The sequence below is a fragment of the Ostrea edulis genome, chromosome 6, assembly GCF_947568905.1.
Source record: "Ostrea edulis chromosome 6, xbOstEdul1.1, whole genome shotgun sequence".
NCBI lineage: Eukaryota > Metazoa > Mollusca > Bivalvia > Ostreida > Ostreidae > Ostrea > Ostrea edulis.
The window spans coordinates 46,844,248-46,860,469 of record NC_079169.1 but is presented as its reverse complement, the minus strand read 5'-3'; the positions used below and the strand labels follow the sequence as shown (position 1 = coordinate 46,860,469).

At 34.0% G+C, this 16,222-nt stretch overlaps 1 protein-coding gene across 2 annotated transcripts; it reads left to right on the top strand.

The window, feature by feature from the left end:
* Nucleotides 1-67: 67 nt before the first annotated feature.
* On the top strand, nucleotides 68-15,926 carry LOC125646904 (ADP-ribosylation factor-like protein 1). 2 transcript variants are annotated; one of them, XM_048873503.2, is made up of 6 exons: nucleotides 68-302; nucleotides 5,734-5,868; nucleotides 9,042-9,123; nucleotides 9,934-10,045; nucleotides 13,365-13,543; nucleotides 15,403-15,926. In XM_048873503.2, the coding sequence occupies exons 1-6, from the start codon at nucleotides 299-301 to the stop codon at nucleotides 15,431-15,433; spliced, it is 543 nt and encodes a 180-aa protein (XP_048729460.1). In that variant the 5' UTR covers nucleotides 68-298; the 3' UTR covers nucleotides 15,434-15,926. The 2 variants fall into 2 exon arrangements, with proteins under 2 accessions (XP_048729460.1, XP_055995763.1); XM_056139788.1 differs by having other exon boundaries at nucleotides 149-302; nucleotides 13,365-15,454.
* The last annotated feature ends 296 nt before the right edge of the window (nucleotides 15,927-16,222 follow it).

The window sequence follows — 16,222 nt, the reverse complement described above, 5'->3', positions numbered from 1 at the left end:
AAAGTGTGCACATACTTAAATGAAACCAATCTTTGTGTTTCCGTATTTATCCGAATGAAAGGTTGATTTCCTTCATCATGGTGCAATAGTACTGGATCAATATTAAGAAATTTGTAGTTATTTAAGCTCATTGAATCTGATAGATATATGTATGTGTATATCTGATTAAACGTACAGTACGTAGATTACATCATATTTTTGCGCAAGAAGATTTCCGAAAACATGCTTATAACTTTACACTCCAATAAAGCATGCGCAGAAGTTGTGTACACGTTTGACAGATCACATCATATTCATAATGGGTAATTTTCTTATGTTTTTGTGATATGCTATCATATTTTAGTGTATATTTTTCAAAAGGCTCAACAAGAATATCTCAGCATATAAGATGGCATATTAGATTGTAATTATAAGTTAGTGATAATGTGTTTCACAGAATTACCTGTGCACCCGAATTTTCTCGATAGATAAGCAAAGTTTCCACAACTGCATTCGAAGCTGAATAAAAGTCATGGTTATGGTATTTATAACGGTGTAACCATTGGGCCAAGCGAAGCATTAAATGGTTATTGGCGTGACCTAATTGATAACGATATTCAGTATATTACGGTAAATTAGAAATAGAAAATCATTTAACTTTTATATGTATTTCATCTTCACAAGTCAAGGGATATTGATTCGTTACCTCGCACTAACCCTTGAAATCTCTGGCCCTGTAAAGTTTACATTTACATGAAGGCTTCCTGACATAGTGCAGATTCAAGTTTTTTCAAATCATGGCCCCAGGGGAAGGATGAGGACACAATAGGGGATAAAAAGTTTACATAATATGTTGTACGGTGTGACCGTTGAGACGAGCGAAGCCCATTAACATCTTGCAACACGACTTGTAGACATTTTATCCGCCTCTTCATTTAACGCGGGAAATATAACGCTGCGGTGAGTGTAAACAGTTGCAATGTGACGTCATATTAGCTGCAATGTGTTTTCTTCTTCTCTTAAACCAAGCAAAAACAAAACGTTTGAAGCTATGAGAAAGCGTGTCTGGAATTTAAAAAACGTTTATGGTTCTAAACAGTCTAATTATTTTAATTACGTGATTGTCTATGAAGTATACCGCAGTGACAGCGACATTTTTCCAGAAGCATTATGGGTAATACTCATCTTTTTTCAGCTGATGAAGAGCAAATCACGTGACTCATATGTGTAATCATTGGAGCGAGCTCGACACGAGCTTAGCTCGCTACTAATATATAGAGAAAATCTTTAAAAGTCTTCTAATCAAGAACCATTGGGCCAAAGAAGTTTACATTTACATGAAAGCTTCCTGACATAGTGCAAATTCAAGTTTGTAAAAATCATGGTCCCCGGGGTAGGTTAAGGTCACAATAGGGACCAAAGTTTTACATGCAAATATATATGGAAAATCTTTAGATATAGGCCAAGGTGAGAAATGTGGCCCATGGGCCTCTTGTTTCTTTTACATACGTGTTACCTTTAGAGCTTTGCTTTGCAGACGGGCCGAAGCCCGGTATTAAAGAATATTTAAAAAATATATGGAAAAGAGTCCACTTAGGCTTGAGATGTTAAAGCATGTGAAATACATTTTAAGATTGCTTGTTAAATGTTTAGATGTTACGGCGAATTTGCTTACGAAAGATTAATATGTATTTCACATTGTAAAGAGTTCTTTTTGGATTTTGTCAGATTGAGCAAAGACTAACGATTAGTTGTAGAATAAACAATAACAAATTTATTAATTAAATAAATAATAAAAAAAAAAATATTCACACTCACTCCTTTCACTCTCAACACAAATTTACATGAATAAGCAATTGACAATATAGATATCTGATACGTTGTAAACAGTTCTACAATTCCATAGGATCTCCGTAAGGGTGCAAAATAATTTTATGAATAACCTATAATATGCTCCATGTATTAGTCCCAAATGTTGTTTACACCAAAAGGAATACCAACTTTGTGCTTGCATAGACATGTCTAATAAAACATCAAGTAAAGCATGCAAAATTCTTCATCTGCTCCACCATACTTGTTATCGCAAGATCTCGTAGGTGGATCTACTGAAAAACATAAACATTGACAAAATGCGCGAAAATGTAGTTACTCGAGCCACTCCGACAAAGAAAGGAAAATCATATGGTTGTAGAAAGAATTCACACTATGCTGATCGTTTTTTAACTTGATATTAAATCTAAACCTTTTTAATACCGACGAAATAGCTTTTGCCTCCGTACTTGCCCATTGATGTAAATACTACCTAATATGGCATATGCAAATAACATGACAATCGGAAGTTGAAACTTCAGTTCATCAAACATGGCGCACAAATACGAATCAAGAAATTGGAATTTATCGAAACTGTTAAAAACGGTAGAATAGAGCCTCACAAATAGTAAGTTGCAGGTTGTAAATTTATATATTGACTAAGAAACATAGATATCATTTTATTTACGTAAAGATTGAAAGTCAGCAAATGTTTAGAATGGTCGAAAATGTTGTGGGAGTGAATCACATTTGCATCATTACGGAGATCCTAAGGAGTTGTAGCCCTCTTCCACCAAAAAAAAAATATATAAAAATCAAAGTCTTGTAGTTTTGGTAATGAAATTTAAAACTCAAATGACTGTTGAAGAAACTAAATGAATAACAATTACATATATACTCGGAACTCTTTGTATGGCTTAATAAATTTTTTTAATAGAGACAGGCGAAGATGCAGAAAGTTGAACAAAATGGTGGTGCCCATAAGGCTCACAGAATTTTCAGTTATAAATGTAGAGATTATCTCTTTTCTTTTGCCAATTTGTTTTTTTCTTTTCACATATGTGTTATCTTTAGCACTTCATGAACAGGCCTTTGCTAGATATTATTGATACATTTTTTGTAAAAATCTTGCTGGTATTTTACATTGAGAAGGTTGGGAACACTTCCTCTATAGCAAGATCCTTCTTTCTTACGCAGCAACGTTGATATAAAATTTCTTGACGGTGTTATCAATTTTACAGAGGCAATTCGCACCATCTTGATTGTGTTGCACTTCAGATAAGTGAGATTTGTCATTAATTTCAATCAAAACAACAAAACACCAGTTTATGGTAATGTTTATTTTCTTGCAAAAGAGTTTTAGCCACTATCTTTTAGATGCTACTACCCATTTCATAGTTAAGGGGGATTTTTCAGAATGCAGAACTTTGTGAGATTCCAGGGGAAGGGGTATGGGGGGCATATATATAATCCTCCGATTATAATATCTTAAAACAGGCATATAAATTGATTGATTACTCATTATTTATAATTAGATATTATAGAATTATGATAATTATAGAATTATGATAATTATAGAAAAGGACTTAGAATTATTATAAAAATGATTTTTGTAATAATTCTGATACAATTTTGTGTAATTTCTACAACTGAAGGAAAATGTTCACCTTTGGAAGGGGAAATATTCATTTGTTGTCAGAGGGAAAATGTACCTTTTACTGACAGTAAAAAGAAATTAGGTAAATTATTAGGGCCCCGCATGAAATGCGGGAAGCCCTATAGTAATCACATTGTCCGTCCGTCCGTCTGTACGTCAACACTTTCTTTGTGACATGATAACTCAAACAGTTTTTATCGTACAGTTTTCAAATTTTGTACAGAAATAATGTACAATAAGAGGAAGAAGCCTACAGATTTTGGGGTCATTTCACTTTGTCTGTCTGTCTGTACGGCATGATCTTTGTTATTATGAACACTTTCTTTGTGACACAATAACTCAAACAGTTTTCATTGTGCAGTTTTCAAATTTTGTACAGAAATACTTTACAATAAGAGGAAGACACCGATAGATTTTGGGGTCATGTCACTTTGTCTGTCTGTATGTATGTGTGTCATTATCTTTGTTATTATGAACACTTTCTTTGTGACACGATAACTCAAATAGTTTTCATTGTACAGTTTTCAAATTTTGTACAGAAATACTTTACAATAAGAGGAAGATACCTATAGATTTTGAAGTCATGTCACTTTGTCTGTTTGAATGTCATCATCTTTCTTATTATGACCGTATTTATTTACCACTGTCTAAGGGAGATAATTCAATTTGAATTATGATATGCAGTGTATTGATATATAGAAAATTTACAAGAAATAACTCTACAACATTGTGTATGTGTATATATTTGGTTTTTTTTTTAATGTGATATAAAAAATGCTTGATGTTACATGTATATTGAATTAATTTAAACACGTCATTCCCAGTCAACAACTTTCGATCGGGATCGGAATGCGAAATAAAATTTCTTATATCCGGTTGCAAAGTGAAACTGCTTCATGATTATGTAGTAATTGCACCTTACACATTAGAGAACTGTTCCTTTTAATAAAGAAAGTCACAAAATAGATACAAAATGAGTGTACCTTATTCATTACTGTTACCGAGCTTTCGTCGGCGAAAATCTCGAAATGGCGTGTTTCACTGCGCTTGTTGACGGTAAGGTCCACATTTTCTACGTGAGTATTTTGATATTTGCGCATTAATTTTTTGCGCATACATGGTATGTATCGGCTAGGAATAATGGAAACTTTCTCACTTATGTATGTAAAGACATATTAATCTCTATTTTTAAAAATTGTAGAACACTTTTATCAAATGACAATGTGTTTGAAAACACTTAGAGCCCCGATGTCAGAATTTCCTTTTCCAAGACATCAATATGTCAAATTCATAATCTTTTTCGAATAGTATGTACTATATTTTGTACCAGTTATCCATTTTGAATCCCCTATTAGAATGGGATTTTGTTGCACTCTGTTGTGTTTGAGTGGATGTCATGAGTGTGTGTCAAACAGAAGTAATTTAAATTGCATAAGTCTCTCATAAATATGCTTCATGATGCCTTTTTCACAAATTGGCATTCCAATGTATCTTTATATATTATTAATTCTAACATATATACCAGCTCCAAACATTGCTATATCAAATACAGATGTCACTTTCCACTAATAACTCTCGGCGGGGCCCTTGCTGACCGTGTCAGTTTTCTAGTCCCTTCAGGGATAATTGCAATATAGCAAGGAGATCTCACTATAAGAAAATTAGAGAAGTGACAAAATTGGGAAAAAATTAAAGATAAAATTTGATGCACAAATCTGTTTCTCTAGGTATTTAATTACTTATAGGTCTTCAATTAGGTATGCTGAGCTCAACGTAAGAAGTCCTAAAATTTTACAGTTTATAAACGCCCATCAAAGACAGGATGTATTATGGTATGGCGTCGTCGGTCTGTCCGGACCTTGTAGATAAAAATGCAAAATGAACCGTATGCTCCAGGATCTTACAACTTGGTATATTTGATCACTATGATGAGAGGAAGATTCCTATTAGTTTCAAGGTTGAGGTCGTAGTATCAGTAAATAGGAAAACATTGTAGGCAGGATACAGACCGAACCGTTGGGGCTGTAGGACCGTCAAACTTGGTACACATACACCTTATGTCAAGCGGAGGATGTATATTGTTTTTCAAGGTCAAATGGTTTGAAATTTAGTCAAAAGCTTCCTCTAGGAGGAATGTATGTTCAGTTTGCATTTCATGTCATCCAAGATTAGATATACCAACTGTATTGATCCATGAACCAAGTAGTGATAATTGCAGACATTTGTGTTGTCTATTATACAGGGTTTATTATTGAGGCCTTTGAAATGACCATTGCATTTAATTACAGGTGGTATTTGGAGTTACTTTTCTGGATTGTTTGGATCAAGAGAGAGACGAATTTTGATTTTGGGCTTGGATGGTGCAGGAAAAACTACAATTTTATATAAACTACAAGTTGGAGAAGTCGTTACAACAATTCCAAGTAAGCTGAATGTTTTTGCTGAAGTTCTTTAACAGTTTGAACAGCTTGTCACCTCGCCATTTCCACCCTGAAATGATTTTTGACAACCTGTTTTGTTTGTTAATCTAGTTTGCCTAAATGGCGACCTGCTGACAAGTTTGGATTGTCAGTAAAATGTGTATGGATAATTTGGAAAATGAATACAAATGACAATAATGTGCCCCCCCCCCCCCCCCCCCCCCCCAAATAGATAAATGAAATCCTGTGGGTAAACTTTGTTAGTATTCTTGGCATGCCAGGTGCAATAATAGAAGTCATCTTTCAGAATTTCGGAAATGTCTGTTTTACAGTTTATTACGCAAGAACAAAATATCCAGTTAAACAATATGGGTATTCGACCTAGTTAGGGTAAAGAAACTGGATTACTGACAACTAAACAATCTAAGAAAATATTTAACTATAAAAAGGAAACCTGAAAGAGGGGCTGTTTAAAGTATTGTTGACAACAAGGGCGTCCGTGGCTCATTTTTGAAGATGGGAAAATAATTTGTTCTTACTGCTCATGTTATCTCCTATTTTAGTCGGGGCTCAACATCATTCAGTCTTAAATATATAAAATGATATATTAAAGCTGATGATTTCAGACCCAAGGAAAACACAAGTGTAAACTTAAGGACAGAAACAACTGTTGAAATTCTGGCTGAAACAAAATGAAATTTTTGAGAAAAGTGTTTTTAGCTCACCTGAGTCAAAGACTCAAGTGAGCTTTTCTGATCGAAATTTGTCCGTTGTCTTTTCTGATCAAAATTTGCCCATTGTCTTTTCTGATCAAAATTTGCCCATTGTCTGCCATCGTTGTTGTCGTTATTGTCGGAAACTTTTCACATTTTCATCCAGAACCACTGGATAATTTCAACCAAACTCAGCACAAAGCATCCTTGGGTGAAGGGGATTCAAGTTTGTTCAAATGAAGGGCCATGTCCCCTTCAAAGTGGAGATAATCACAAAAATGCAAAAATAGGGTGGGGTAATTTAAAAATCTTCTTCTCAAGAACCACTAGGCCAGAAGAGCTGAAATTCATATGAAAGCTTCCTGGCATTAGAGCAGATTCAAGTTTATTAAAACCATGGCCTCAGGGGGTTTGATGGGGCCACAATAGGGGATAAAAGATTTACATGCAAATAAATATAGGGAAAATTTTTAAAAATCTTCTTCTCAAGAACTACTGGGCCAGGAAAGTACAAAATTACATGAAAGCTTCCTGACATGGTACAGATTCAAGCTTGTTAAAATCAGTCTGCGAAATTAGCGGTAGTCCAAATGCCCGCGGCCAGTGATTTTCCTGTCGGACTTGTACAATCCGGTTGGCAACAAGTCCGACTGGCTTGTAAAAAAAAATATACCCATCGGAGTTTTAATTTGACAATCGGAAGTAAATAAATATTACGTGCATGCTCAAGTCATAGAATTAGAACAACTCGCCCCAAACAAAGTCATTCGTCCCATTAATTACGCATCTTCACTTGGTCTGTTCGGGATTTGTCTTAAAAATTATTCAGATTTCGCATGTGTATAATTTACTTTCATTTTCAGCAACTTTCATTATTCAATGTTTTTGTACATTTTTTTGGGGGGGGGGGAAGTGAAATTGAGTTTGGGCATGTGGATTTCCTGAAAATGGGTGCCCGAATGGCTTGTGGTTTGCAAATCTTAATATCACTGACTGTAAAATCATGGCCCCTGGGGATAGGATGGGGCCACAATAGGGGATCAAAGTTTTACATATATAGGGAAAATTTTTAAAATCTTCTTCTCAAGAACCACAGGACCAGAAAAGTTTATATTTACACAAAAGCTTCCTGATATAGTGCAGATTCAGGTTTTTTAAAACCATGGTCCCAGGGGGTAGAGTAGGGCCAGAATAGGGAATCAAAGATTTATATGGGAATTTATAGGGGAAATCTTTAGAAATCTTCCTCTCAAGAACACCTGACCTGAGCCAGAAAAGTTTAGATTTACATGAAATCTTCCTGATGTAATGCAGATTCAAGTTTGTTAGAACCATGCTAGAAATATATAAGGAAAATCTTTGAAAATCTTCTTCTCAAGAACCATTGGGTCATTTACATTTACATAAAAACTTTCTGACATAGTGCAGATTTAAGTTTGTTAACATCATGGCCCCTGAGGGTAGGGTGGGGCCACGGTAGGGGATCAAAGTTTTACATACAAATATGTAATGAAAATCTTTAGAAATCTTGTTCTCAAGAACCACTGGGTCAGAAAAGTTAACCTTTACATGAAAGCTTTCTGACATATAGTACAGATTCAAGTTTGTAAAATGCGTGCTCCCCAGGGATAGGTTGGGGCCACAATAGGGATCAAAGTTTTACACGCTAATGTATAGGGAAAATCTTTAAATATGGGTCAAGGTGACTCAGGTGAGCGATGTGGCCCTTGGGCCTCTTGTTAAAAAAAAAAAACCCATCTGCTTTAGTAATCGAAAAATTTCATAACATTGTTAAGTTAAGAATGACAATGTTATTGAAATCTGACCTGAAATGACCTAATGCGATTTTTATTAATGAATAAAAAAAAGTTGTTTTCTATTGATTACATTAGATTATTACATGTAAATATTTACATTACATTATTACATGTAAATATTTACATTACATTATTACATGTAAATATTCCCATATGGAATTTAAAGCATGTGTAGCTGTATGTATTAATTTAATTTTAGCCCCCTTTCCATCTATTTTAAAATATTCATAATTTAGATTAAATCAAATTTTTATTTAAACTAGGAATTTCTCTCTTTCCAGCAATGTCTATAAATGAGTAAAAAGTACCAAAAATGTCTGAAACTCAGAATTTGAAATTGAGGCCAAAGCATTCTATTTTTGATAAGAGAGTTACGTTCTCGCTGAGAACTGTTCTGTTCAAACCGTTCAGTGTTTGTACCCTAAACAAAACTGCTCTTTACCAAACCGTTCAGAATTCGTTCACCGTTCCACTGGTGTAGTAGTACGCTTCGGAGTCTGTATATCTGTACCGTGTTATAAAAACACAACCATTACCTAGATTGTTTAGTTTTCAGATTTTTGATCATTTCTTTTTAATTTGAATTCATGATATGTTTATAAATAATGCATTTACTGATGAATATCATTTTTGTTTATGAATTTAGCCATTGGCTTTAATGTGGAGACAGTACAGTACAAGAACTTGAAATTCCAAGTGTGGGACTTGGGAGGACAAACTAGTATTAGGTAAGCTTTTTCTGTAACCATATTGATACATCACATTCACGGTAAGAAAAAATAGATATAATGACCAGTCGTTCCTATAACAGTATTACTCGTTCCATGATATTTTTAGGACACCAAAGTCACTCAGGTGACCTATTGCTATTGGTCTGTGTCCATTGTCGTGTGTTAACAATTGAACATTTTTAACTCCTTGATAACAAGCATTCCAATTCTTTTCAAATTGGTTTGAAGCATCTTGGGGACATGGGAGACATAAGTTGTAAATTTTAGGACTTTTGCACCCTCAGAGCTTAAGGGGTGTGGCAAAAATTGACCCATTTTCAAACGTTTCTTTTCTACAACAGAAAAAAACCCTAAAATGTTAATTATAAGATCCAACTTTCAACAAATCATGTGGTGCAAAGAGAGTATTCATCTGCTCTTCTGGACAAGTTAAAATTGGGAAGAGTGAATGCCACTATATGACTATTTTGAACCTGCCCTAGTGTCAGAGTTTTGACACTAGGGCGGGTTAAAGATAGTCTTGTTGTGGCATTCACTCATCCGGAGCCAATTTTAACTTGTCTAGAAGAGCAGATGAATCCAGTTATGGCATGAAGTAACTTTCTCAGTAAATAGTTTCCCGGATGAAATTTGCACTAGGGTTGTGTGAATTGTGTCTCACCCCTTTCAGATCATCCACTGTACTGTACATTTTACAAGTCAGTTAGCCTAGTAATATTTTATATGTATACTATAAAGTTCAACCTCTTCATGTCTTCTGTATTTTGAGTTACCTTTCTTTGTTAAATAGTTTTATGTCTGTTTCAGACCATACTGGAGATGTTATTACTCAAATACAGATGCAATCATATATGTAGTTGACAGCATGGACAGGGAAAGAATGGGAATTTCCAAGCAAGAATTGTTCTCAATGTTAGAGGTAAGGTCTTCAGAGATATTTCAAGGTAACTTCAGCTTTCCAAGTTTGTGTTGGAAAAATGTCGAGTTTACCTCAGACTGCAAAGAGAATTCGAGTAAAAATACTGGGGAAAAAACTCAGCATCTTTGTAATGTGTATTGAGTTATTTAGCTCATTTGAGTTTTTCTGATCACATTTTATTAGGAGTTATTTAGCTCGTTTGAGCTTTTCTGATCACATTTTATTAGGCATCCGTGCGTCCGTCTCACAGGCACTTGTTTCTGTAATAAGTTATGAGGACTATACTAATAATAACACAAGGTACCTAGCTTCAAATTACACCAAATGATACTCCTTTGAGAATGTTGGCCTTATGAGCTTGCAGGGAATATGCTATGCAAATGTATTAATTACCATTCTTTTCTGCAATAATTTATCTTAAAAAGTCATATATGGCATGACTGCATTCATTGCCTTCTCTCCTATTTCCAAAAACTGCAACAAAATATGGCTCAACAGCTCGATTTCTTGTTTTACACTGCAAAATGCTTTGAACTGATACTGCACAGAATTGAAAAAAATTATAATTGTTGTGAAAAATTAAGTCTCATTGTTTTATTACTATAATAAATAAATACATTGTTTATTACAAAAAAAATCATGAAAATACTGCTTTGTTAACTAAATGATTATTAAGCATGATTGAAGTGTAGGCTTGTAAAGTTTTGTATCACTGCTGGTGAGGGCAGTAAATCAGTATATTCTCTGCTATAATATCCGGCATGTTCAAAGATATTTTCCGAACTAAAAAATGCAAATGGTTCCCGTTTCACAGTCTTGATTCAAAATTCATGAATGTATTACACATTGAATATTCAACATTTAGCCTGTAGTTTACTATTTAGAGGAACCAAATCTAAAGTTTACACGAAAAAAGAAAATTCTGATTATAAATTTTCAACAAAATTATATACATTACAGTGTGTCAAAAGGATTTTTAATGAAACATTACACTGGAACTCAAATTATTTTGACTAAGAGAAATGCAGTATGATTTACATATTGATTTAACTGTGAATCTGCTCTTTGGGGGAACAATTGATTGATTGATTGTATCTTGTTTAATGTCCCTCCCAAGAATTTTTCACTCATATGGAGACATCACCAAGACCGGTGAAGGGCTTCAAATTTAGGCCTTTGCTTGGGGCTTACGGCCATTGAGCACTGAGGGTTCTTTAGCATGCCACACCTATTGTGACACGGGACGTCCATTTTTAAGGTAATCTCCAAGGACCTGTGACACTCACACCTGATGCCAAACATTTGGTGATGGAACTGTCACTACCTGTTTTAATGACTTGGGTCTGTTGCGGCTGGGATTTAAACCCTGACCTTCTGCTTATGGGGCAAACACTCTACCTTTAGACCACTGTGGCGATTTGGGGGAACAAGTTGATAAAGCACTAAAATGTACAGTTGTATTTTGATTTAACTGAAGTTATGCAAATTTTTAATTCTGAATTAAGTCTTTTAAACCATTGACACAGAATACATAGTCTGATGTAAGGTAAAATTGATTGTCAGAATAAGATTTTATTTGGTTTTTTCATCTTTAAAAGCATATTGACAAGAACAAAAACCACCCAATTTTGTTAGTGTTTACAAAATGATCAATGTCTATAGGTATATTATGCATTTATGAAATAAATTTCATAACTTGAAGAACATCGTTAAATACATGTATATCTCATATATGTTTGAAATTTTAGATGTTAGTACTTGAATATCCTTTCTAAATGACCAAACGTTATTAAATATATATATATATATATTCTGTCGGTATGTACACTGTAGTTTTGTATACCAAATCTCAAAAGATAGGTTGTCAATGATATTTTAAAACATAGTTTAGTCAGTGTATTGTACATCTCATTCAGATGCATCTAATCACTTCTATAAATATGATGTACTTGTAATCTGTAGAAGTGTCTCATCTATCTTTATGTTTAAAACATGTTAACAGCAATACTGTTTTGACATTCCATGTGTACTGCAGTCTGTTCTAAGAGTGTTCATGTTTCTCTGATTTATTGATATCATATTATTAATATCAAACTCATGCAGAATGTAACATTTAAAATACACATTCAACATCCAAATGAAAAAAAAAATTACCTACATGTACCCTAGTAACTATCCAGTCTGAAAATTTACAGTCAGTTTAGGGGAAACAAGGACATTTTTAATTATGGCCTAATCAAAATTTCATAAATTTAATACTGTTAAGGTGGATTATATTTACATTTATTATATACATGTGTACCCATCAATGTGTCGTTCTTTTATACCGTGGATTTCACAGAGTGTGATCCGGTTTTCCGGATCACCACACTGTGGTTTTCTGATTCCGTATCAGTATCCTCTGAAACTGATGATGTCACAATGCATCAACACAACGTTATTTGTGGAAAATATTGACCGCATCACAAAACAAAACTGAGTACACAAAATATAATTTCATGGTATGTCTGTGTTTTTGATAATTGTGTCGCCTGCGTTACACGCAGTGGCGACATATAGGGATCACTATCTGTCGTCCTGTGTCGTCGTCTGGCGTCGTCACAAAAACTTTCTGTCACACTTTTCTCAAGAACCACATGGGGCAACTCCCTGATATTTGGCACAGAGCATCAGTGTGGCCAACTGTATTGTGTAAGACATTTTCGAATCTGTCGCTTATCAACTTCCTGTTTGCCGGGACTTATAATTACTTTTTCAACATTATACATGATATATTACATATAGAATGAACTAGCAGGCGACACATGTCTTCCGGGGAAGACTTAATACTGAGTTTGGATTACATTTACTATCTTATAAATGTGGATTTAAAATGCAGAAGGGGTATATAATAAATTTATCATTACTACAGTAACTTGATCAAGTTACTGTAGTAATAATATATAATTATATATTTGATAAACTCTTTAAAATAATATCATGATTACTAAAATCACTTTGACACCATTCATTTCTTAGATATGAAATATGATTACCCTAAGTCATGACCCCATGGGGCTAGGGATGGGGTCATGTTATGAGGTAAAAAAAAAATTCATGGGAATATAGGTATAAAAGTAAAACAAAATCTTTTAGAAATCTTCTGAAGAATAGGATTGTCTCAAGTGAGCACTTTGGCCTATGGGCCTCTTGTTCATCCCATTAATTGACTCTTTCCTTTGGGAATGGGGCAAAGTTTTAGCCCTGTAACATAGTGATATTTGATACTGTATGGCCACCATAGATTGAGTGATTTTTTGTTTATTTTTTTTTTTTACAGGAAGATGAGTTAAAGAAAGCTATTTTAGTCATATTTGCCAACAAACAAGATATAGAGGGAGCTATGACACCGAGTGAAGTTGCTAATGCTCTTGGTCTGACATCTATTACCACACATAAATACCAGATTTTTAAGACATCGGCCATTAAAGGCACAGGTCTAGAGGAGGCTATGGAATGGTATGTTCAAAGTTCTACATTATTAGCATATTGAAATGTGGATTTGAAAATCTGTGATAAGGATAATAATTAATTTTAAGTCAATTTTTTAGTATTATTTGCAGTACAACATAATTTCCTTATGAAAAACTCTAAAGAATGGAAATAAGGTGTAAGACCATAGCAGGATTGTGGTTAATTGTTGAAACTTTTGGTGCCATGTGGGATCCTGACTTCTGCAAGTTTATGTGCCCACATTATACTACTTAATTAAAAACTGATAAAATGTGAAATTTGGATTGGTTCTTTTTATTCACATGATTTGTTTTCCCCATATTTAAGTTCTCTCTCTGGAGTCTTTCTGTGTCTCTCTCTTCCTGTGTCTCTCTCTTGATCTTTCAAACACATGCTCTCACCTTCATTGTCAGTCTCGCTGTCGCTACTCCCTGATTATTTGTGTTCATAATTGGGATAGTGTATTTTTTATGTTGGCATTTCTATTATTTTTTTCTTTCTATTTTTTGACTTTGAGGACAAACCCCAACCCCCCCCCCCCCCTTCATTTTTTTCCCACTTGTAATCTTTGTCAGCAAAGTGTTTTATGAAAAGTGAAAGTAGAATTATAAAATCTTAGAATATGGTATTGTTTTGGGAAAAGCTTCATTTGTCAAGTGGTATTTGATTGCCCACTTGAAATTTTGCTGGGAGTGGCGAGTTGTCAAGTGGATAACCTTAACCATGCAACAATGTCACTTTGACTGTATCCCATTGTTGAAATAACAATCACATTGACATTACAATGAATGCTAAACAACATCACCAAATTACCTTTAAGAACGCAGCCATAGCTATTCTATGGTTGTTAATTATGTTGACTGACAAGCATGGAAACTGAAATTACAAGACTTTTAGGATTCTTTTTGAAATTTTATATGTAATGTAAATATAACGCAAGCATATTTGTTTATAGGTATCTATAATGCAAGAGCACAGTAACTAGTGTAAACATATTGTCATGACATGCTAACTCATGCTGTTCACTTTGTCTTCTGTAGTTAGCACAATAGATCGAAAAAATTGAAAAGTAAAGCATTTTTTGTAATTTAGTAAACTTGCATAAGACCAGGATTAACAGGTTAAATGAAAGGAAACATTGGAGACTAGGTAACCATTAAAGGAGCATAAATATGACATCACTATCAGTCCTGCAGTCTTGATGATTTTGCTTTAATGTAGACCATTCTTGTTTGTAGAACATATGACAGAATTCTCAGATAATGAACTACCAAAATGACTGATTTGTATCTGTTTATAACATCCTATCTGAAGAAACTCAACCACTCTGTAAATTAGCCATTGCATCTTTGATTAAGACTGGTTGATTTCCATAAAAAGATTAAATGTAATTCTCCTGAAAGAAAGTCACTAGCCTCACTAGATGCTGATTTCAGTGACAGGCCAAGTGGCAAATTGCTTAGGATTTGTTCATAGTTACTCATTGATTTTTGGCAATATAACTTCAATTAGAGTCTCATTAGTGCATATGAACAGTTTTAGTTGAGCCAATTAATTTACAGATGTGCATGCAATTTTTGAATGTCATGAATGACTGATGAGCAGTATTAGTCAAGTCAATTTACAAATGTGAATAAGTTATTTAAGTTTTATGGGGACCCAGAAAGGCCAGTATGGCACATAAGTCCTTTGAATTAGAAAATACTATATGAAATGATTTAGTTAAAAAGGTTATGAAATATATGTATGAGGAACACAATTACATGGGAACTTATGTTTTTCACTCTACTGAGGAGAAACACAGACCTTTGTTTTCTTTGGAAAGGAAAATATGATTTAATTGCAGTGTTGTTAATATTTTGCAGGCTTGCAAATACATTAACTCAGCAGAAATAAAGTGAGCTAGGAACAGAGAAAGAGAAGAGGATAGTTCAGTTCTTTACTTTTATGGCTGGAATGGATAACAATTTTCCATATCTCCTGCACCATGAACAACTTTCTGAGAACAGAACAACTGGGATATAGTTTTCTTCAAATATTAATTGTACTCTCTGTAAGTGTACCATAACATTATACTGTGTTTAGTGCAGGACCAATGCCGATTTACGTATTTTCTCCAGTGACATTGGTTAAAAACATTGCATATAGTATCTGAGATTCATTCCAGTACTGCGAGATGTGGTTTCCACTGAGATTCATTCCAGTACTGCGAGATGTGGTTTTCACTAAGATCCATTCCAGTACTGCGAGATGTGAATTGGTTATGTATACATGATACATTTTTCATATTTATCCGTGTGAATGTTGAGTGATTGAGAATGCAATATCATCATTAATTTTGTTTTAAACTAATTTACATTTAAAGTAATTAAAAATATGTTAAAATGATTTTCTTGTGTACATTTTTTTTTACCACAAAGCTGATTATGTATACACGTAGATGGAATCGCTGGATTTGCATTTATGAAGAGCATTCATTAATGCTGTATCATTATAATGTAGATTTGCAAAGTATTATAGGGTTATTGAACTTATATTGGTGAATATTGGCACTCGTTGGTTGGGAAAATGCACGAGCTTGCGAGTGCATTTTGACAGCCAACGAGTGCCAATATTCACCCATATAAGTTCAATAACCCTTTTATTATGTAGCTAAAGTATTTAGTTGTTAAATTATATCCCTTT

Coding starts and splice junctions, on each gene's coding strand:
- LOC125646904 (XM_056139788.1), top strand. Junction 5,869..9,041: donor AGTCGTTACAACAATTCCAA/GTAAGCTGAATG, acceptor TTATGAATTTAG/CCATTGGCTTTAATGTGGAG. Junction 10,046..13,364: donor AATTGTTCTCAATGTTAGAG/GTAAGGTCTTCA, acceptor TTTTTTTTACAG/GAAGATGAGTTAAAGAAAGC.